Here is a 24,966-nt window from a genome sequence, read left to right on the forward strand (position 1 = left end):
TTAAAGAAGATAGGGAAATTGCCATCATGGATACTTTCCAAAAAGCTTTAATAGGCATTAAGTGGCTTTAAAACATTTTCTTATTTCTTAAGGAGACGTGAAAGTATTGTTTAATATAGTACAATAGAAAAAAATATACTGCAAATCAAAAACCAAAACAAACATAAATAAAGATTTTTTTTCTCTTTCTGGAGTTCAAGTATTAACTGCAAACCAATAAAATAAAAAGCAATTGTATTTTCCTTTGTATAAAAAGAAATTGTTACCTTTTTATTTAGAAATTAAAAAAAAACATATTTGTGTTTAATAAGTCTTTATTTTCATGTTTCACAGAAACATTTAGTCAAATTGATGCGATGGAATCTCAATCTATTTAATAAAAACTGATTGTGGTGTAAAACGAGGAACTAATTAAAACGAATTTTTTGACCGGTTCCAAATGATTTGACATTAAAAAGTATTTAATGCACATATTCATACTTAATTCACCCATTCTAAAAGAATAAAAATATTACCTATGTCATATAAATTTTAGAATAAGTAATTCTTTATTTTAATAATCATACTACATAAATACTAGTGCTTCGTTAACAGATTTTAAACTTTTTGAAATGTAATGAACAAATCATACCATGCACTGGCACAAAAAAATCAATATTTTTTCTCCAAACAAATTATTTGGAATTGGAAATGTAATTATTCATCATCGAGTAAAATACTAATTTAACAAACGCATTCAAACGAGAATATATCACAACTATTGATATTCGATAGTTTTAATTGGCACAATGCCAATGAGAATAAATGCCATTTATCAAAGAATCCACTAAAAATCTTTTGAGTTTTTAAATATACTGCATGGGGCTTAAAAGATTTTAAATATATCTTCGTCATTTTGAAATCGCCAAAACCATTAAAATTTTTTATTTAGTAGGAGTTATTTATGTACTAGAAATATTTCTACTACGTTATTAATGGCAGAATACTGACAATTAAAATTGCATAAGCTTAATTTATTGTATAAGTGCTTTTAAAAGGTAACATGGTAGAATTATTTTGAATATTTTTAGCATATTCAGTCATTATATTAATGAACAACGGTTATTTATTGAATTACGAGTTTCATATTACCCTCTTAACTGCTCTTTTCAGTAAATCACCAAATGAAATGTAAGTTTAAAATTTGGAGATAATACATTTAAGAAGATGGGAAAATGATGGGTGCTATAAAATTCTTTAGTTCATAAATTTTATCCGACAAAATATTTTATTTTATAACCGTCGTTAAACGGCCGATACAATTTTGAGTCACAATTCAGAAGACAAGGGAATTTCTGGTTCAAGTATCGGAGGAAATTGATCTTTGAAGGACTTTTTGATGGAACTAACCGGAATTTGCGTTACATGAAAAGAAAAGCCGCGAAAACTTCCCACGGTTAACCTGCTGGCAAGGGGACTCTAGCCCATGATCCGCTGAGAATATCTTACGTCACCACTGAAATTATTTTACCTACCACTGGCGATTATTTTACGTCAGCACTGTATCATGGCAAAATTAATCACAGAAAAATTAATCTAATACGATGTAGCGAAATTCCTTTCTTAGAAACTTTAATATTAGGTACGAAACTCCCGGAAAGCTATGCAGGTGTCACAACGAACTCATATTCGGTACGTTGAAAAATTTAGGAGAGGACAAATCTGACTTCTCCTGTAAGGAAGTTTTTAGTACCTTGAAGAATGTGATGAGCTGCTATTGCTCTTCCATAAATAAGCAAGATATTTTCGATTAGATTCATGTCTAGAGATCCGATTGAATACATAATTCTTTGACCTTAAGATTCAAAGTTTTCTTCTTCCGGTTCAAGCCTGTGTGGTTGTAAGCTTTCATCTTTAGTGTGAACGCCATATTTGAACACATCGACTCTGACATCGGGATATAAGATCTCCGGGGATCTTCCTGGGCTGCTTAACCTCATACCAGCCCACACCATAATACATCGACCTCTATAGTGGCCCACTTCCATGATGCTTATGATACTGTGAATCTAGTTCTCTTCATATGGGAACTTTTAGGCATTCCATCGATGAAGAGAGCTCATAGACCTACTGTATTTGCGTCAAAGGTTGATATCACTTGCACCAGTTCTTGGGATTTACATTATCAGGAATGTACCCTGAATTCTCTGAGTTTGTAGAATTGATATCTTAGTGCCCTATATTTAGCAATAATGTCGCAATACAGCAGTTTATTTTAATGAATGACACTACGCGTCACTACAGAATCGAATTGAAGCCTAAGATAATTAAAAAATATTTATAGTCAGTCAGTTCTTCAGATTTGAATCCCATGAAGCATATCTTGGATGACTTTTGAAGAGCAAATGGAGCTTGTTTTTCCGTTAATTTTTGTAGTTAAAAATTACCTTAATGGAGGGATGGGATTTTTTGTCCCAAGATCAAAACTCTCAAAACACTTCATAAAGAGTATGAGTTAATTGTGAGACCTACCAAGTCCCACAATTAACTAGTCAAGGGATTTTTACTCCACATTACATTCTCAACAAGCATAGTACTTTAATTTTGGGTTATTTTGCTCTGATCTCTATCAACTCATGATTCATGACGTTGGCTTTTGTTACTGTTTTTGACACACTGTCAAGTATTAGAATGCCCTCATATTAAATCTCTCATATTAAAATGCTCCTAGTAAAGTTAAAAAAAATTAGCGACCTTCCCTTTTATATAAATTAAAATTCCATTATCCATTTTGAAAATAAATGAAAACAGGAAAATTACATTTCAAAGGCAATTTTAAAGAACGACGTGTGTAGAAAATAACTAGGGCTAAAAATATTAGTTTCGTGTAAACAGATATGAAGTTAATTTTTAAAGTGTTCTGAAGAAAACTTAAAAATTTAGCACATTTTCTTCCTTACAACTTTATTTTTTTGATAATTTTGAACAGTTACCGTTGCTTGGTACATTTTTCAATGTAGCGAGCCATTTTAAAGATTCGACTTGCAGAAAACACGTAGTTCCCATAAAAATAGAATTCCTAAAAATAATTTTTAAAGAGTCTTTATTACGTTGTAAATTTTGCCACATGAAGCAATGTGTCACATTCCACTGCAGTTTTTTTTAAAGTTCAAACTCCAATGCAAGCATTTAGTGTTTGGTATCTTTCAAAATATAATTACTTATAGGAAATATTTAGGTCGAAAACATGATATCAATAGTTTGATATCAATAAACGCTCCTAAATCAGTCCTTTCCCAGTATTCATGTTTTAGTGCATTTACATATTGATACACGAAGAAAAATTCTGGTAAAATTACATTCCTCTATGGTAAAAGCATTTTTAGTAAAAAAAAAGGAAAAAAAAAGGTAGCAAAAAAATTAATGAACGGTATTTAAATCATTCATTTCTTAATTTTTCCATTTTTATGTTAACAGTTTACCGAAAATGCAGTTCACAAATTTATAGCACTTATTACCACTCATTTAGAAAAAATATGAAACTGAAAAGTTAATTTAACTAAGTAACCGGTTTTTATGCAATGCTCTGAGGTATAATGATAAAACTACCAAATTTTATCACATATTTTGGAACCATATTTTATTTTCAATTTTACCAAAATAATTACCAAATCGCTTTGGTAAACGTTTCCAAACTTTTTCGTTTTCCCATAGAGCCAGAAACACAGTACATTTTACCAACTATACTATACTTTCGACTATACTTTTTATCACAGTGTATATTGGAATTTTTTGATATTTATATTCATGTATACAATTACATTTTTACAATTCATACAAGTCATTTTATACACATAAATTTCGTTTCAAATTTGTTACTCAGACCCATACATTGTAAATTTATTTTATTCTAGGGCAATATAAAACAGAATTATTGTTTTTTACTTTTATATTTCACAGGCGAAAATCTTCAGGAAGGTCAAACAAGTAGCTTTTAGTTTTTAGCTCTGAAAGCAGATTAAGATTGAAAAGGCACGCTAGGTGCCGTGTGAAATTTTACATTATTCTGATTGTAGTGCAAATCAGGTCATTATCAGGCATTCCATCTGAGTATTAAAAAAATAGCACCTTCAACTTTTGCATAAAACATGCCCCTGGACATTGATTTTTATGAATTTAGAATAATAATGTGAAATAAAAATTTTAATTTGGAATGAGGTCAAATTTGAAGTAATTAGAATTGTTTGAAAAAATGTTCTCCAGAAAAATAAACATATAGCAAATATTTAAATGAATTTGATCAAATTTTTTAACTTGATTACATTTGCTTGCAGTTCAAGATTTTTTTAACTAGTATTAAGGAAAAAAAAATTGAAGCTCTGGAATTAGCTTGTCTCTTAATGTAATGTACAGCAAAACACTGACTTTACTTTTTCTGTGAAATTACATAAAAATTATGCAGGTTCAGTTCAGTTCAATATTTCAGGATTTGCGCAACTTGCAATTTTTTTGCAACAAAATTTTCTTTATTTATTAAAAAAAACCACCGTTTGAAATTAAAACTTAGATGCAGTTAAGGAAATGTTTCTACTTTAAAATCGCATTTTTAAATAACAAGTAATAACATTGCATGCGAATCAAGTATTGCATTCTAATCAAGTATTGAATTAGAATCGAATATTGCATTCGAATTTAATAAGGTCGACAAAAAAATTTTTTTCAATAGAAATTGTTTTTAAGCTATTGATTACTACGATAAAAATTTGAAACGTAATTTTACTAAGTATATTCATTTGAGAACTGCATTGCAAAATTTTCTTATACATAAATATAGGGGAATAACCAACAAATTCGTGATACATATCAGAAAAACAGTATTAAGTCATTGCTTATTCTTGAATTAGCTGATAAAATCCACAAGTTCTCATACAAATTTTAATTCGAGGACATTTACTGGATAACTTAGAACTCCTTTTTATTGCATTTGTGAGATACCAATTTTTCAGAGTTATCGAAAACATCAATATTTAATTTATAAAGTAAATATCACTATAGATAATATAACAACAAAAAAGAAGAATATTGAAATTTTATCTCAGTGTATTTATTGCTATATTCAGTTTTGAATTAGCATTTTGATAAATATTTGATTTCAAGAGTTTGAGAAAAATCGTAGAAACTTGTACAGGAGCAGGTCAAGTTTTATTTTAGTAGTTACATGATTGCCTAGTAGATGGCACTGCTAAAATATCAACGATCTTATCCGCAAATGTTATTTTATGTATTTTTCAAAAGATAATAAAATTAATCATAATGCGTAATTTCGTAAATATACGAGATTTCAACACAAAATTTTTATTTTTAAACATTGATGATAATTACAAATTAATCAAACAAGCGATTGCTGATAAAATATTTGATTTCATATGAATTGCAGATAATCTGACTATTTGAGAAATATTTCTTTTCTTCGGGATATGTTTGAAATAATATTAAATAAAAAAAGATGCAATTTATTTTAGATTGTACACATTTTATAAGTAATTGAAATAGTATTTTCAAATCAAAAATACACAAATAATTTCATTAGATTAAGGTATTTTCAGTTCGCGTTTTCTTGATCTTTATAACGCTAACTTGAATTTCAAATAACAAATACTTCTTGGAGGAACTAACTCTAACTTACTATAACTTTAGAGGAGGAAGACAATATTGCATACAATTACAAATATCTTTAACAGTGCTTCATCTGTTATATGTTATATACACATATATTACGTAGAATGGAAAATGCCATTTTTTACATCAAATAGAAGCAGGTATTTCTTGTTTTTTTAAACTTTTAACCGATAATATAATCAGAATTGATATTAAGAGCATTTTGCCCCCTTAGTGTGTCAATCTTTAATGCCAGTTTAATAAAAAGTGATTGGTTTTTTAACACAATACCTAGCGGTGGCATTTTGAACAACAAAGAAATGCATTTGCTAAAGGGAATAAACGTATATCCTGTGGTGCAATAACAGATAAGTATGATGAATGAGGCGGTACCTCCCTCCCTAAATCATTAATTTTTCCAATTTTTTGTCTACATCATTTATGCAAGTCCACGATTAAAATTACTGGAATTAAATTTAAAAATTCACCTATTTACGAACATCCTATGCACTTAGATAAATATATATAAGCTCAAAAAGAAAATATTTACAAATATGTACCTTTTCTAATATTTAGCTGGGCGTTTCAACTCTATTTGCAAATTAAAAAAAAGGTTTAAATATTTATTAGTAAACAAGTCACTTTAGCACTATAATGCTTTTGGCACGACGTTGAAGTACACAACGAGCTGAAAAATGCGCCAAAACTTTATTTTCGGGTCCCTATAATTTATTTAGTTAATTTAGATATATTACATATACTATATTTATTTAGTTAAGTTAATCATAACACAAATGTAAAACTTATAATTATTTGTTTTAATTAGTTTTTAAATGCAACATAATTTTTCAACATACCTTAGGCCTATTTTCATCTTCTTTGATTTTCAAGTAGAGTGGAGCCACTCCGGCCAGATAAGGAGCTTTTCGGAAGGGAAACATGGATTTGGGAGCAAACATATTTACTGTAAAATAAATAAATAAAATATCAGCTATATGTGAAATAAATATAAATATTGAAATTATGTAGTATTGACTTTAAAAATAATTACATTACTTTTGTCAAATTAATTTTTTTTTTTGGATTCCTATGTTTTTTCCAATGTCTATAATTTTTATAAATTTTAAGGTAAGAATACCAGTAGATATAAATTAAATTTTCAAAAAAACTTTATATTACAAATAACGTTTATATTTCAAAAATGTGCACCCGTAAAACATAAAATAAAGAATTTTAATATGCGGCAGAAAATAGAAAATCACATTTTTATCATTTATGTTTGAAGATTTAACTAAAAAAGAATCAAGATTAGCTGATGATTTATGGCTGATTGAATGACTTAGTTAACGCGAATAGTTACGCTCTGCAAATGAAACCAAATTTTAGACAACCTAGCAACTGTAAAGTAATTATTTCCGAAACAAGGTTTCCAACAATTATATGATGAAATTTGGTAATTTTCTTTTCATTGTAGTAATTCTTCTTTTAGTTTATAAATATACTGCATAGTAATTTTCTGTAATTTGCAGCTTTATTTGGCATTAACTTTTCTGAAATGTAGTTTTGAAACCCAAAATCTGTGATACTTGCGACTGCGAATATTTGGATATAAACGTAAAAGAACAAAAAAAAAAAAAACGCTCATTTTAATATTTATCCAGAAAAAAAATTAAATTACTTTTAAAAGATTGGAGTAATTAAAACCCTCATTTATTAGAATGAGATTATAAATTATTAACCCTATTTTTTTGTTTTACACTATTTCAATTTATTTGTTGTTGTTTCTAATGCCTCTTGACAACATCAGCATGCCTGCTTGGTTAAACCAAGCGAATTTAAAGCAGATGATGCGGTTCTTGTTTTTCAGTGGCTCCATTTATGGCCAAGAATAAGACTTTAACCACTCACACACGTCACATCCCATTTCGCATGGCGGATCCATTCATACATCCATTCATTCACACATTCAGATCATAATTATGGCCTGAACCAGAGAACGCTCAATCTCCAATTCAATGTCCCCAGAGGTACAATTTGTTATGGGAACTTGAAGGAGTGCACCAGTCACCATTACTACACGGGAGGAGGTTGAACTCATAATCTCTTGGACATGGACCCAACGCCCTGCCAATCGCAATATGAGGAATATTCGTTGGAAAAATTTGAAAGTATTGTTTAAATTTAATATTTAGTTATTAGTATCGCCGTTAGTATATGAATTGCGTAGTCTTAACCATTTTAACCGTAGTCTTAACCATGTCCCTGGTCAACAGCTAGCTCTTGTGGGTGGGTACGCTTTACTACATTATTGTTTTGCAAACAGGATTCCCAAATCTATCAATAAATACATACTTCTCAAAAACTTTTGAGAAGTGGATTTTGTTTGATTGCCGAAATGTAATCGGAAATTTATTGTTAATAGTAAATTTGCACTCTCAATATTGTTAAAAAATTTTAGAGAACTATTATAATTGGAATTTAGAAAATATCATTTTTCAAGAAATTAATTTGTGCAAAATTATAAAATCAATAATTAATTTTAGCACAAAATATACAAAAACATTTATTTTTAGAGCTGGCGTGGAATTTAATTTCCTCGCCTTAAACTCTGATTAATGTTTATTTTTTAAAATACATATAAACAAGTTATTCATAAAAATCACTCATTATTCATTTTTATTGAATATTTTTCATTCTAGCTATTGTATTTACTTAACATACATAAAAACTTGTTTAGTCATAGAAATTTCGTTATTATTAAAAATGAAATTTCCTTTCAACATTTTGCTTAGTTTTCAAAAACCCAAGCAAATTCAATTTCAATTCCCAAGCAAATGGTCTATTTTATTTATATAAGTTTTTACGCAAATTGAAACAAATACAATTTAGTACGTATTCAGTAATTAATTTTAAACTACGTTTAGATGATTTTCTTTTTATGATGAAACTTTAAAATATTCATCTACCAGTTTTAAAATACCGCTTTAAAATAATTTAGTAAAACATTTTTCTATATATAATTAAAAACACTATTTTCAGGTAAACAAACCATAAAAACAATATTTTCAGAATCATTTGATCTATACGTTTATTTTCCTCAATGTTAATATTACAATTTATTATCATGAAATGTATTGTGAATGTTTGGAATATGTATTTTTTTAAGCTATGTAGAATTTAGAATCAACATTAAATTTGTTTACTGTCGAACTTCTTCACTTATTGTCGAACTTTCTACACTTTAACCCACAAAATGGTCATTGCATATCATCTCACAGTGTGAAAAAAATTCTGATAAAATAACTGAACTGTATGGTAATGGCATAGCTAGTGAAAAAATAATTCTGGTTTTAGAAACCAAAATATGTGGCATTTAAACCATTAGTTTGGTAATTTTTCCATTCATATGGTAACGGTTTATCGGAAAATCTTGTTTTCAATACTTTAGTTCCCTTTTCCACACATTTAGTAAAAAATACAAAGCGGAAAAGTAAACTAATCCAAATAAATGGATTTTATACCATACTTCAAGGTATAATAAAAATATTACCAGAATTTACCACATCTACCAAATTTTATCACGTATTATAAAACCATATTTTATTGCTAATTTTACAAAAATCATTGCCAAAGCGCTTTGGTAAAAATTACAGATCTCTTTGATGTGGCCATAGAGCCAGAGACACGGTAAATTTTACCACATTTTGGCAATTTTAGCCATACTTTTTCAGTGCATTTTTAAAGTTAAAGGAGAAAAAAAAATTTTTCTGCTTATAAGTAAAAAAGGATTGTACTTAAATATCATATTTTTTCAAATTTAAACATTTAGATTTGAATGTTTTTATAATTATATTATGTTCAAAATAAATACGCGTTAAATAATATTACTAATAAAATTTTATCGCTAAATAAGTCATGTTAGATCCTTTTTCGCATAATAAGCGTTAATAATAAATAAGCGTTAAATAATTTTACTAATAGAATTTTATCTTTACGTAGCAGTTATTTCAGATCTTCTTCATTATGATTCTATTTCATTTTTTTTTTATCCCACTATTTGATTATTTTAACCTATCCAATTTTTTAAGTTAAACAAAAAATAAAAGATTTTCTACATTTAGGATTAAAAAAAAGTATTTCTCATTACTCCTTTATATAAAATTAAAGCTTATACGTAAGAATATTATTCTAAAATAAAAATTAACAAAGTCTTAAAGAATATTGCCAGAATTACGAATTCCAAGGGCGAAATATCATACTTCGAACATAGTTTCAGTTAATCCACAATATACAATTATTACAAATACACGATAAACGGTAATGATAAGGAATAATCCTAGCTTTATTAATTGCATGTCTCTAACAACAGTAATGGTTGGATTTAGATGGAAAAAAAGAAAGAAAAATATTAACGCTGGAGTAACAATGACTAGAAATCTGATCAGTTTATATTTCTGTGAGCAAAGTCCACTTGGTCAAATCTCAGAACCAGTTTGACTATATTTTTTCTTTATTACTTCTTTTTCTTTCTATATATAATATAAGTTATTTATAGGCACTTGTTTCTCGCAAGGAAATGTTTTGTAATTCTCTTCCAGTTCTTGTTTTTCTATCTTTTTTTGGTGTTTTTTTCCACAAAAATACTCTTTTTCAGCGAGTTGTAGGAGAGAAACAACAAAAAGAAGAAAAGAAAAACAATAAATAAAAAAACAAAGGGAAAAACATTCGAGTACAGTTCTAGGTGATTGGTATGAGGTTCAATGATTACTATTCCAAGCTTTACCATGACTTTTATGTTTTTTTATACAGCTATTGATTTACGATGGATTGTGGTTCTTGCTGCAGAAAAATATTTTGACCACATGACCGAAGCGTTGAAAACTGGAAAAACTATCATTTTTTGTTGTTGCATTTGTTTTATCTCATTGTGAAATTTTTAAGAAAAAATTTGTGGAACAGTCACGTGTAAGGGCAGTTAGGTTTCTTATTTCTGTTACCCTTTTAAATTCGTCCACAATGTTCATATAGAGTAATATTTTTTCCTAGTTACATTCATTTTAAGCAAACGTTCAAACAGAGTTAAAATCTTATGATCATAAAGAGTCTTAATATTTATTAATAAAACCATATTAAATTAGCAATTTTCAATCTTCACTTTAACTATCTTTTTCTGCTAATGCTTATGGTACATAGTATTAAAAATATTTCGATATTTTTCTATGCATATCGATAATTGTTTCAGCTTATTGATATTGATATTATAACCGTCGTTAAACAGCCGACCCAATTTTCGGGTTTAAGACTACTAATGTTCATCTACGTAGCCTTGTAATTTTAGGTCCAATTCAGAAGACAAGGGAACTCTTGGATGAAGTATTGGGAGAAATTTGCCTTCGTGGAGGACTTTTTGATTGAACTAACCAGCATTTGCGTTACATGGAAAGGAAGACCACGAGAACCTCCCATTGTTAGAATGAGAGCAAAGGGACTCTATCCCATGATCCGTTTACCATTGAAGATAAAAAATTTTCGTCAGTACTGTGGTCGGTGCAAGCCGGTTGCGGAATTCGCATCAACTGACCATCGTTGGGATTCGAACGTGGTCCACCTCATTGGAAGGCGAAAGCTCTATCCCCTGAGCCATCACGGCTCTATTGATATAGAAAATAATATTTGTATCTTTTCACTATTGATTTCATTTTCTCTTTATTGATTTGAGCTTTCATCAAAAAGAGCTTTCATTAATTTAAGCTTTCATTAATTCATTAAATATTTAAAGGAAAGCATAATCTAAAGAAGATAAATTTCGCAGATTATGATTAATATATAGCCAGAGTTTAAGTTTTTAATTATAATAAGACATTATATGTCAACTCCACTCAAGCAACTACAGGAATACAAAATACAAACATACATTTATGAAAGCTAAAACATTCACCTAAATATAAACATAGTTTTAAATTTATCAAAGTCTTTGCAGGCTTTTGTTAAATAACAGCCTCATTTAACCCGAGGACAATGTATTTGATTTTCTTATAAATTTTTGGGAGCATAAATAAGGCATGTAAATATAGAATATCTCATTGGAATATACTTTTACGGTAAAAAATTAGTGTAAAAATAAACATTTTGATAGTGTTGTTACCAAGTGGGTGATGCGATCAAAAACGAGCATGGACAGACAGCATTGAAAGGAAATATCGATACATTTTCAATGCAACTTTGTAAAAAAAAATTCTGAAATTTGTTCTTTGTTGGTATAAACCTCTCAGGGTGTTCGTTTATGTTCCAAAAAAATTCGCATTCCTTGATAAAAATTTGAATTTGTTTCACACTAAGAACCTTTTATATTTGTGGCGTGTAAGGAATTCCGATCTTTGCTGTAATTACTTTGCAGGAAAAAACTACATAACGTGCTCTTAACTGGTACGTGTGAAGATGAACAATAATTACTTTACATTTACGTTCCATCTTAACGTAAATGGGATCGAAAGATTGTTTAGTAATGAACCACATTTTTTTTCGAAGTTGACGCTTATTGCATCAATCTCTTCCTCAGTATTGTTTTCAGATTGATAGTTTACAAGTTTTGTCTGATTGCAACTGTTCTATAGTCTGATTGTAAATCGCGGTGTTTTACAACAAAATAACGTCCTAATGATTGGTTAAAAATGTGGCTTATCATTATACTGCGACGAATTCTCCAAATATAAAATTAAAATAATTCTAAAAACACATGCAACCACCTTGATATCTTTCTGTTTTCACGAAAAATTAATTTCCTCGTAAGCTATTGATTTTTCACAAGGCAGGGTCTGACAGCGCTCGTCTGTTTCATGCTGCTTTTTAAAGTTTCCTTTTTATTGAATTCATGTTTATTGATCCATTAAAGCTGTGTGCTTATTTTTACCCAAACAGGATGATATATATTTGTCTGTGATTGACGCAAAAGGTTTCGGTAAAGAAAGTTATCGAATACACGCCATTTTCAGGTAAAAAGTGTCTAGCACTTCCTCTTTTTTTCTGAAATAAAGATGTAGCGTTGAGTTGAAAAATTTTTGGTGCTGACAAGTTTTTTGATGACGTCGTTTATAATAAAAGATTGTATATTGTAGCTTGAAATAGCACTTGTGCCATAAGAAAAAATATTATATTTTATTAACAGCTTCAAATTTTGTAGTTTCATCAGTTTCACTGTATAATCAAAACAGATTCATTGCACTGCTGTTTTATTTTAATTTTTTGCTTCTTTTGTAGTCACGATGTTGCGAAATCAACAAAGAAGGCCTTATTTTGTAGTAATTATTGTTTAAATTAAATATAAACCTGTATAGAACATTAGACTAAACACGTTGAGGCCTAAGCAATCATGTCAAATAGGACTTGCCTGACCCTCACTCGCGAGAATTTTGACGTAATTTCATTTTCTGGAATTAATTTTTTATTTTTTTAAAATTTTTATACTTCACACGAAAGCAAAATAATATAAAAACACGTATAAATTAAATGCATAGAAATAATTAAAAGTTTCAAATAAATTTACTGTTGGAATATTTATCAAATAAGTCTACTTATAAAATAAGAAAAGTATTTCTAACTATTATTCCGTTGGAAAAGATCATTTAAATGAAATTTATAATCTAATAGTAATTAGGAATTTTTGGAAAATAAAATTATAAATCGTAGTGTGATTTATGGTATCTATATGACCTTCGTAACACATCGAGCTAAACGTGCCTGTTTTTTGCAAAAGTTAGAATATCTTATAACCTCGCATGTCTGTCTATACATTATATACATTGCATATACATTACATGTTCAGTGATTTTGTTCAGTGTTTTAATTAGTATCTAAAAGAAATTATGCGTTATTTATTTCTAATGTAGTGATCTACCACAATTTAAGTACATTTCTTAACAATATATACAATTAAGTAGTTTAGAATGGAGGTTAATTTATGCACGTTAGATTTTACTTGATGCACTTTTTTATTCTCTTTCAATTATCAGCTCTATTAATAGAAGCCGTTAATAGGAAAACGACGGGAAAAATGAAGGTCAAAACATAGTGTGATCAATTTTTAGAAGGTCAAAACGCATTTCCTGCTGAGAATATTTGATATTTGCTGTATTTGTCCTTGCTCTTCTTGATCTTCTTGATTAATTTGTTTATGCTCCAAACCATATCAAAATTCATGTAATAAAGCTATAATTGTTTTGTTTGCGTTGCATTTTTTTAATGACAAGAAAACTTCTGAATTATTTAAAAAAATATTATCTGTATATATTTTGGTTTCAGTGCTTTAATAATTCAGCAGTAGTGTTATTAAATGAGGTTTCGACAATCGAATAAAGTATAAGTTTTAATAGTTTAATAAACTAATTATTGAAAACATGTTGCTGGTTAGGTCTATTTTCTATAGCAATGTAACAATCAAAATGTTTAAAGGTGTAGCTTATTCAGTATATATTCTTATTACTGAATAAGCTATTGATATATTTCAGTTGGTTATAGTTGGTTGGTTTAGTTAATTATATTATTTTAGTTGGCGTCAAAAAATAAACTTAAAACAATTGCATAAATCTAAAGAAAACTACATCATGATGAGCTATAAGATTGTAAGGAATTTCTCACTTTTGTAGTTCAAAATTCATCGCGTTTGATAAATTAATAAAATACATTTAGGATTAGAGGTAATTAATAGATTGACTATCTGAATTATTAAAACAAACTGGTAAGCTTTATGAGATTTTAAGTGTTTCAGGACAAAGACAATTGGTTTGTTCTTAAAAAAAACTTTCTTCTAATTTTTTTCTTACTTTTTATCACGTCTCAAAGCTAGAAGTTAATAATGAAAATAACATTGCTGCTGCAGTAGAATAATCAAAACTCATGAGAAACTTTTTTTTCTTAGAAAAAACAAGTATATTTTTGATATTTTTAAACAGTTTTACCATTAAATAAATATATTCATGAAGTATTTAAGTTTCTTATGAAGTATTTAAAAAAAGTACTTTTTAAATTATAGATGTTTATAATATTTTGAAAAAAAAAAACGAAAAATAATGTGCTTTATATTCCACACACTTTTATTTATTTCAAGTATAAATAACCATATTTAAATCTGACTTTATTTCCCCGTCTTTAGCATTAAAAAATATTTTAGATAAGTGATTTTCAAAATAACTAGTGTATCTTCGAGATTTTCTTTTTAAAAAGTAAACGTATGTTTTCAGACATAGAAAAACATTTATTCATTAAAAAAAACAGACGCATCAAAACTAAATTACAAAATAAAGCTGTAAAACCCATAAAACGAAAAAAATGAAGAAAAAAGAAATAAATCCATTTTCTAAAAATAAAATTGGAATAAGAGAAACTGAACAGCTGACCCACCATCTCGAAAGAAAATCCATAAGGATACATCTATCTAGGCATGAAAAGAACATTGCTATCCTAAAGCCATATTCTTCTTATATCCTAGATATCTATCGGAGGAAGCCATAAAAGTGACAAAGTAAAGCAGAAGTGGCTTTTTTGAACTATCATTGTTTTATGAGTAACCAATGCTGAAGTAAAGAGGGGTTTTGCCGACAAATCTTGATTGACAACAATGGCATGACACGCTGGAAAGCCTCAAAATATCATCTTTCATAAAAATAGATTTTATTGAATATGATTGTAAGTGAATGAAAGTTGGGTGAAAGTTTTAGCACATAAGAAAACGGAGAATTTTATTTTTGATATTCGGTAGAAAATTTAGTTGCTGATTTGTGTACTCACAGCGACACTAACCCAAGACGATATAGTATTACAAAGATTAGTATGCGATACACGCTGGAAAGCCTTAAAATATCATTTTTCATTCAAATAGGTTTTATTGAATATGATTGTAAGGGAATGAAAGTTGGGTAAAAGTTTTAGCTCATAAGAAAACGGAGAATTTTATTTTTGATATTCGGTAGAAAATTTAGTTGCTGATTTGTGTATTCACAGTGACACTAACCCAAGACGATATAGTATTACAAAGATTAGTATGCGATACACGCTGGAAAGCATTAAAATATCATTTATCATTCAAATATGTTTTAGTGAATATGATTGTAAGGGAATTAAAGTTGGGTAAAAGTTTTGTCACATAAGGGAAGGGGGAATTTTATTTTCGATATTCGGTAGAACATTTAGTTGCTGATTTGCGTATTCATGGTGACACTAACCAAAGACGTTATAGTGATACAAATATTAGTATGCGATACTCGCTGAAAAGTCTTAAAATATCATTTTTCATTCAAATAGATTTTACTGAATATAATAGTAAGTAAATGAAAGTTGGATAAAAGTTTTATCACATAATGGAAGGGAGTAATTTATTTTTGATTTGATTCTGATGGGTAAAATTTAGACATAACGCAAAATGTTATAATAATACCATAATTATTATTTGATATAACCATACAAGTCGTAAAGTCTTATTATATTAAATATTTGCTTTTGAGCTGAGGGCTTATAAATTTCTATGAGGAAAAATGTGACTGATCAAAATAATATTAGAGTAACAAAACTTTGAATCGCAATCGTAAAACTATTAAAGCCAGCTTTTCAAAATGTTACCTACTTTTTTTTGGGTGTAAGAAATAATAAGAAAGGAAGGAATTTAATGAAACAAAATTTTTTTTTCGAGAAAAATTTATTTTTGGGTAAAAAAATATGCATATTTTGCCCCAGTTACAGTTAACTTTAATACAGTTTTGTTTTAAGATTTATTTGTGATAACGTTAAATGAGTCTTGTTTAGCTGCCTGTACACTCAAGTTCATGCAAAACCCATCGATTTTAGCTTAATAGGAAAGTTGGTAATAAGGTTTTGATTTTTGATTAAGTTTAAGCAATAATTTAAGTTATATTTGTATAGCTTCCAACTCTACTCATGTTGCTGATTAATTTATTTTCCTTTTCGGGTCAAAAATTAGCTTTATTTTACTAAATAATGAAAAGAGGGAAAAAACTGTCAAAAGAATAACTTTTATTTTTTCTAATTCTTTATTCATCTTTGAATTAAATAAATATCCATTATTTATATCCATTTTTTAACTAAACATGAATGTCATAGTCATGAATGACTTGGTGAATATACGAACATGGTGTCGTAGCATTCTATTGAAATGATTATCTTTTCGATTGGGAAATCTTTGCAAGCATTATAGTTGTATAGACATTAGCCCAGAATCTTCATTTTTTCTTTGATGTGAAAACTTAAAAAGTAAGTGCGAAATGAATTATTACAGTTTGAGTTTCAATGAAATTCCTGACTATTGAAACATGGATCTTTAATATCCTTCTCATTATTTTAAAAGTTTTCGTGCTCATTGTAAAATGATCTTGAAAATTTACGGCAGAAAATTCTGCCAATCAAGGTGCTAGTACTTTTCCTTGAAAATTTAACATGTACCACAAAAATTAGGGTAGCAAAAGTACTCCGGAATGTTCGATCTGTCATGATCAGGATACAAGTCCAGGGAGTCTGTTTATCGAGCTACGCAATAACCTAGAGCATTCATTCTAATGAATGAGAAGAAATTTGCCATTATTTTCTTTTTACACTGATAATACTTTCTTTTCCATATATCTTGCAGTGAATAATACACTAGGGATACGATTTACAATAATATCAGAAGTTGTTTCCAGAAATTTTTACAATATTGACACGTCTAATTCATTTCATGTAGTCCATTTGCTGTTTCATTAGATGTTAAGCATTCCTGCAACATCACATTATGTGCTATTAAACTCATGGATGTTAAAGCTCTACAATTTAGTAGCTTTCGTGATCAACAGCATGATGATAGTATTATGGTTAGAATTGAGCAGTGGCCGCTTCTATTTCTGAGCCTTGAGCCAAATTGTTACTCATTGAGTTTAAAATTGGTTGGTTGAAGCTGCTACCGGAGGTAGAACCCGAGTCCTTCACGAAGACCTCATCAGGATACGAACCTGGTGTCATTGTTGCTCACTATTTCAATATTTCTAGATTAAAAGGAAATCATTATTCGAAATTATTCTTATTGATTCATTTTATTTAAAAAATTTAACGCATAAAAAATGTCTTAGAATCAAGTAAAATAAAACTCACAATGTATTTATGTTGGATTTAAATGTTTATAAAAAAAAATCCTTGCTTATGACTTGGTTCCCTATTTCATAAAAAAGATATTCCAAAAAATACTAAATTTAATAGCAACAAAACCTTTAAAAAATTGTTACTCTTCCATTACAATAATTCTTTTCTACTATTTCCACTGTATAAAATTCAAGTGATATGATAAATCGGATTGAGTTTTTTTCTCCGCTGATAAGTATTGCATCTGACAGCTGTTGCTAGTGAGAATCCTCTAGAGATTATAATTCAAGCATTAAAACCCCTTTCTACTTTTGGATTTAACTTGATGGCAATATCTTCAATTCAGTCAAGAGAATCTTTTTTTTCTTCTGGACAAGGAATTCTTTTGGGATTAGTAAATTTTACATCACAGGCATTACATCTCTAGATAGATGTTTATCACTTGCGAAGGAAATAACCAACGGCTGTCTTTTACTATCCATAAATTTTATTCTTTGTACTCTATCTTTATCTAAGACGTCCAAGAAGATTTTGAATTGACTAACAAAATACGTGGAATCTAGCGGAGGAGTAATGATGTTTTACTTTCTTTGTAGAGCTTAAAGCTCATGCATATAGTCTAAAGAAATTTATCGATTTGCTAATGCAAACGGATATAACGATAATAAATATGTGCCACAAAATACTCCAGTTCTAATAGAGTGAATATTAAAGGCCATAAATTACAATTTTATGCTCTGATAGAAAGGATATTTTTATTGATCCCAATTCATTCATTTTTAGTTATCACCATGATTTTTTTTCAATACGTAGTTAAAAAAATGAAAAAGATCACGCGACTATACTGCCGTGCAAACTTATTTTACTTTAAACCGTCGTTGGACTGCCGACCCAATTTCAAGTTTACGAGCTAGTATTTTAAGTGTCTGTTAACTCCGTAACTTTGTAATTTTGAGCCCAATCCAGAAGACAAGGAAACTCCTGGATCAAGTATTGGAAGAAATTTACCTTCTTGGAGGACTGACTTTTTGATGGAAGCAAACTGCATTTGTTTTACACGGAGTAGAAAACCATAAAACCTCCCACGGTTAGTCTGACAGCAAGGGGACTCTAACACATGATCCGTCTAGCACTGAAGATATTTTACTTCAACACTGTGACCGGTGCACACCTGGTGCGGAATTCATGTAGACCAGCTAATTCAAATCCGGGTTACCTAATTGAGAAGTGAGGGCTCAATACCTGAGCCACCACTGCTCACTGTCGTGTATTTCATAACTTAATAACCGTCGTTGAATAGTCGGTCAAATTTAGGGTTTACGGCTAGCAATGTTCAACTTCGTAGCCTTGTAATTTTGAACCCAATCTAGAAGATAAGGTATTAAGTATGAACTCCTGGGTTAACTCCTGGATTAAGTATTGGAAGAAATTACCCTTCATGGAGGACTTTTAGATGGAACTAACCCGCATTTGCGTTTCATAGAGAGGATAAGCACAAAAACCTCCCACGGCAAGCCTGACCGCAAGGGGATTTTAACCCATTATCCGTCTAACAAGGAGGATATTTATTGTCAGCACTGTGGTCAGTGCGAATTGGGTGCTTAATTCGTATCGACCAGCCATCGCTAAGATTCGAACCAGGTTCACCTAATTGCGAGTGAGCGCTCCGACCCCCTAAGCCACTGCAATCAAAAATCGTGCATTTGAAAAAAAAATACATTAGTGCTTCACGACTGACTTCGAGAAAAGTGATTTGACAATTTTTTTTTCACTGATAAGGCTATAATCGCTAAAATAGACTTTAAGAAAACTCATAAAAAATATTGAAAAAAAATATTTTTTTTGCACTGTGTAGCTTATTATACGAAGATGTCAAGTACATAAATATCTCAATTTTGAATTTTTTGTGTTTTACATTGATTTTTCTTTTGCATGGCAGAATCTGAAAGGACGTTTTTAGTAAATCATAACTGTATTTATGTAGAATACAGCTTCGTCTATTCCGTTTCATTATAAAGGGATGTGAGTGTTGACATTCATATAATTAAATAATTGAAAAGATTGTAAAAATTTATCCTACGTAAATTCATGAAATTAAAAAAAAATAAAGAAAGATAAACGTAATAAAAAACCTCTAAAAAGAAATAACTGTTTTAAATCAGGATTGGCTTTAAATGTTTTCTACCAGGGTTGGCTTTAAGATTTACTTCAATGTATGTTTAAAATCTAAATCAGTGCGTTCTTTTTATATTTCATATCTTATGTATGGGTAATTCTTCCGAAATACTAAAATTGACAGTCTCTTGCTCCGAAATCTAATACTATACTACTAAAAGAACCTTTTTTTTAAAAAAAAGTTAATAAATAGCATTGCTGTTAGCATTTTTAAATGACTTTGCATTACCATTGACTGTTTTGTATATTTAAAAAATTTAATTGGATTTCAAAATGGTATGTCACAAACAATATTTCCAATAATAACTAGCTTTAAAACTTCCCATAAACTCTTCAATGCTTAACTTTCTTTTATCTCCACCGTTGTAAGCATTTCTAGAATATATTTAGAGGGTATTAATTCCAAAAACTTTGTTGAAAATATTTTTTTCTGTCAATAATTTGGTTTTCACATGAAAATCAGTCATTTTCCTGGCCACTTCCTTTTAGAATTTTCTAACCAAAATACATAGAGCCAGCAATCAATATCTTAGGTAAAGAGATTGATAAGAATACCATTCTATCAGAGCATGTCGTATTTCAAGAACCAACTTTCAGGTTCAAAATCTGTTTCAAAAAATTTTGCAATGTGAGTAGGTTTTTATGTTATCATTTTCCTGTCTTCTTGAAATCATTAATAACATAAACTACATAGATTTACCTGAGTTATTTCAAGAAATCCTGTTGTTTTCTGCGGAAAGTAAACTTTTTAGACCGAAATGTTAGTTAAATGCTGTAAAATGGCAAATTGTCATTATCCCGGGTGTCATTTTCCTGGCTTATGAATGACATCAGTAACCAGAAAATTTTTTAAACAATATAATGTAAAGAGGGAAAGCAAATATTAAGTTAATGCCCAGTTTATGTAAGATTGTAATATGCTTATATATAATCAAAGTTATTTATTTATTTAATGATTGATTATTACAAACAATTTTATTCTGTACATATCAACAACAACAAAATTTGTTGATTCTTTTAACAGTGGATAAAATAATTAATTTAAACAATTCATGGCGAATATAACACAAAGCCTTGAGGGTTTTTTTTTTCAAAACACATATAGTTAAAATATAAAGGATAAGCTAAACACATCATTGTACAATTCAATTCTGTCATAGTCCTTAAAGTTTACTTGGGTGTATAAATTAAAGAATATAATAAAGTTGTAAAATAAAATGATTTGAAATATTTTAAGTTTAAATAATATAATAAGAAAATTTCCGATGTTAATTATTATAAAATTAATTTTACTAGGTTATTTTCAAACATGGGACCTAAAAACAATCAAGGAAAAATACAATGAGAAAAAAAGAGAAGCCGAAAAGAAACGGTACGTACAAATTGTTCACAATAATTATTTTTGGAACTTATTTACACAAAAAGTTAAAGTTAACTTTTCAACTTTATCTTTTTGAGTTTCTTACTATTAGCTTAAAATGACCGTTTTCGTCACTGCTAATCTAATATGTCATTTTCCTGGCATTCAAAATTTGGTGAATTCCTATTTTATATTTTTTTCTTGAGCAAATGTCAATAAACTACACTGCTATCTGTAAGATATTAATGAATGCAATTAAATAAATGTACAAAAAAATTACGTTATTTTGAAGATTTTAAATTTGAAGTATATTTTTTTCCGAATTTTCATGTTTCCAAGGAATCACCCGTAAACATAATTTTTATTTTATTTTTATTTTATAACCGTCGTTGAACAGCCGAACCAATTCTTGGGTTTACGACAACTCCGTAGCCTTGTAATTTTGAACCCAATCCAGAAGACAAAAGGACTCCTGGATCAAGTATTGGGAGAAATTTGCCTTCGTGGAGGACTTTTTCGATGGAACTAACCCGCATTTCGTTACATGGAGAGGAAGACCACGAGAACCTCTCACGGTTACCCTGACGGCAAGGGGTCCGTCCACCACTGAGGATATTTCACGTCAGCACTGTGGTCCGTGCAGGCTGGATGCGGAATTCGTATCGACCAGTCATCGCCACGATCGAACCCTGGTTCACCTCATTGGAAGGCGAACGCTCTATCCCCTGAGCCATTGCGGCTCCCGTATGCATAATTGCCATATATCAGTATTGGCTATGTTTTTTAATAACAACAAGTTTCTGATCACAACTATTAACTGGTATGATTCTAAAGAATATGTGCTGGTGTTGCTTAACCTTGAAAATTTGCCAGATAAATGGTAATGTGCTTGTGTTCGTGAAGAGAAAGTTCATATCAGTTTATAATTTATTTTAATGAAAGTCAAAGAGATTCTACACACACACCCATATATATATATATATATATATATATATATATATATATATATATATATATATATATATATATATATATATAACCCCTAATTATGTATATATATATATATATAACTCCTAATTAAATATATATGATCCCTTACCCCACCATTACTTATTTTTGACTTAAATGAACGTAGTGTATAAAACTAGGTTCTTTTCAAGGATTCATCATTACGTCATGTAGACAAATTTCGTCCTACACATACATTAAATATCAAGGTTAAAAGAATTCAAACAAATCCATTAATCCATTACCAAAGAAAAAAAATTTATGAAACCTTTTATCTTTAGCCGATTTCCATAGGCATATATACATAAACCACTCTCACACAACACAGAACTCTTAAGTTATCCTGAAGAATGTGATGAGACAGGAAATGTGACATTTTTATAGCTTATCACATGATTCATGCCTTCAATATGTCCTCTTAATTTCCTACAGTTTTCATCTTTGGTCGAGCATCTTATTTTACAGGCAATAAAATTTTTATAGAGGTTTCACTTGAGGTCACTTTTAGTGTGATAAATTTTCGGAGATTTCATCACTTCTTAATTTCTCTCGTTTTTAGCATGAGATATATTTTTTTCAATACTACTTCTCAACACGAGAAAATTTCCTGATAAGTTCCCTTGTATGAATCGATATTTTCCAGTTCTTGTTTAAAGCAGAAGATTAGTTGAAAATGACCAACATTTTGAATAAGTTGAACTCTGACATGAAAGAAAATCACTATTTTTGAAATATATATACTGTTCAAAAGTTTTGGTCGAGTTGAACCATTGGAAAAGATATTTTGCTTCGGGAAATTAGAAAAGAAGATTCCATTGCTCGTTAATTTCACCCTTTTTCAGCATGTGATATGTTTCTACAATGCTACTTAAGAGTGGTGAAATTTCTAGAAAAATTTCGATGTTAGAATTGAAATTTAAAATCGTGTTTGAAATATGAGATTAGTAGAAAATAACCTACATTTTTAATAATTTAAACTAATAGCCTGATACTTATGAAAAATCAATAATTTTGAAATACGTATACTGTTTAAAATTTTGGAGTGTGTTGAACCATTGGAAAAAAAATGCTTTTGAAAATCAGAAAAGGAGATTCTATTGCTCAATTATTTCTCCCGTTTACAATGTGCGATATTTTTCTACAATGCTACTTAACAATAGCGAAATCTCTAAACAACTTTCGATGTAAGAATCGATGTTTTAGAATTCGTGTTCAAAATTCGAGATCAGTTGAAATAAGCAATATTTTGACTGTTTAAAATCCTCGTTTAACTGAAAAATCACTAATTTTAAAGCATGTATACTGTTAAATAATTTGGTGAGTGTTGAACCCTTGAAAAAATAAACGTTGGTTTTGAAAATTGAAAATGGAAATTTTGGGAAATTTCTTTTAATCAGACTTCAAATTATCAACTGATCGTAGATTGAGCATTTTGAAGAAAGAAATCTTTTTCAACTATATATTGTTTAAAGTAAAGAAGTAGTTAAAAATGTTTGTCATTTAGAAGCAAATAGCTTTGCATTTTTAGTTGTTTGCAATTTTTTTTTAGAAAATTCTTATTAGACTGTACACACTGCGGCAGAAAGGGATACTTAGGAGATAAGCTAGGAGATTTAATTTTATTACTCGATTGTTATATTGTTGGACATTTTAGAGCGTTTTGAAGCCTAATATCATTCAAATTTTCTGTAACCTTACTAAATTGAACAAAATCACCGTTCTTTATGAGCTTCATAACTTAATACTATGTCCACTTTTAAAATTTTTGTATTGCATTAAACCATAATATCGCTTAAATTAGCTACAGCATTAAAATCTGGAGCTAAACTGGACGAAATAGTTTTTTTTTTTCAAATTTTATTACTCTAGACTATTTTTGAAGTTGTACGAAAGCATGGTTCGATTTATCACATTAATAAGGTAGCAGCAATTCTGTACTACATGTAACGTAAAATCTCGTCCTTAAATCAATGTGTTTGAAAGTGTACAAAATAAACAACGAAGGTTTTATTTGTACGTATGATAAATTATCAGTACTCAAAGAATATAAGAAAATGTTGGTAGCCAGCAAAAATTTATGATATCCAGTGAAAATATTTGTACTTCTGTTACTAGTCTTTCTTTCTTCTTCCAAATTTAAAATTCTGTTGAATCCATCCAAGCATGGAAATCAAATGCCTGCATTTGGAATACTTATTATAAAATGAATGAACAACACAATAAAATTTTATTAAGAAGTATCAAAATAATAAAAATATATTTGTACTTATAATAATATTACGTTTTTACAATTAAATAATCATAAATAATGTTTACATTAGCATTTAATTAATTAGCACGTAATATAGCTTTTTTAGCTAATAAATTATAAATTAAGACGTAATTTCGTCAAGACTTCTGATTACAAGGCATTGGAAAAATGACGAAAGAACATTCTTACATCAGGAGCCCAGCACAAAAAATGCACGATTACTATGTGTATAATTGCTATGTGTATAAGTTAATATAGGTTAATAAAGGTTTTTGATTGATAGTGTAAAGCATGGCCGATATAGGCGAAGAAATATCATTCGAGCAAAATTCTCAGATCAATATTAAAACATAAAAAAATGTCTGATCGTAATTGAAAAATTAAAAATCTGAAAAATATAGTCGCCACTCAAAATTTA

General features: G+C 29.0%; 1 protein-coding gene across 1 annotated transcript in view; it reads right to left on the reverse strand.

Annotated features, from left to right (window-relative positions):
- The window catches only part of Fas1 (fasciclin 1 Fas1 domain-containing), a 276,999-nt gene that overhangs the window by 110,402 nt on the left and 141,631 nt on the right, over window positions 1-24,966 (reverse strand). The window contains exon 3 of the mRNA XM_016057640.4: window positions 6,495-6,601. Within this exon, the coding sequence (XP_015913126.1) occupies window positions 6,495-6,601 (107 nt within the window). The remainder of the gene's footprint in view (window positions 1-6,494; window positions 6,602-24,966) is intronic.

The sequence above is a fragment of the Parasteatoda tepidariorum genome, chromosome 11 (genome assembly GCF_982258835.1).
Source record: "Parasteatoda tepidariorum strain Cologne lab strain chromosome 11, Ptep-v5.0, whole genome shotgun sequence".
Taxonomy (NCBI): domain Eukaryota; kingdom Metazoa; phylum Arthropoda; class Arachnida; order Araneae; family Theridiidae; genus Parasteatoda; species Parasteatoda tepidariorum.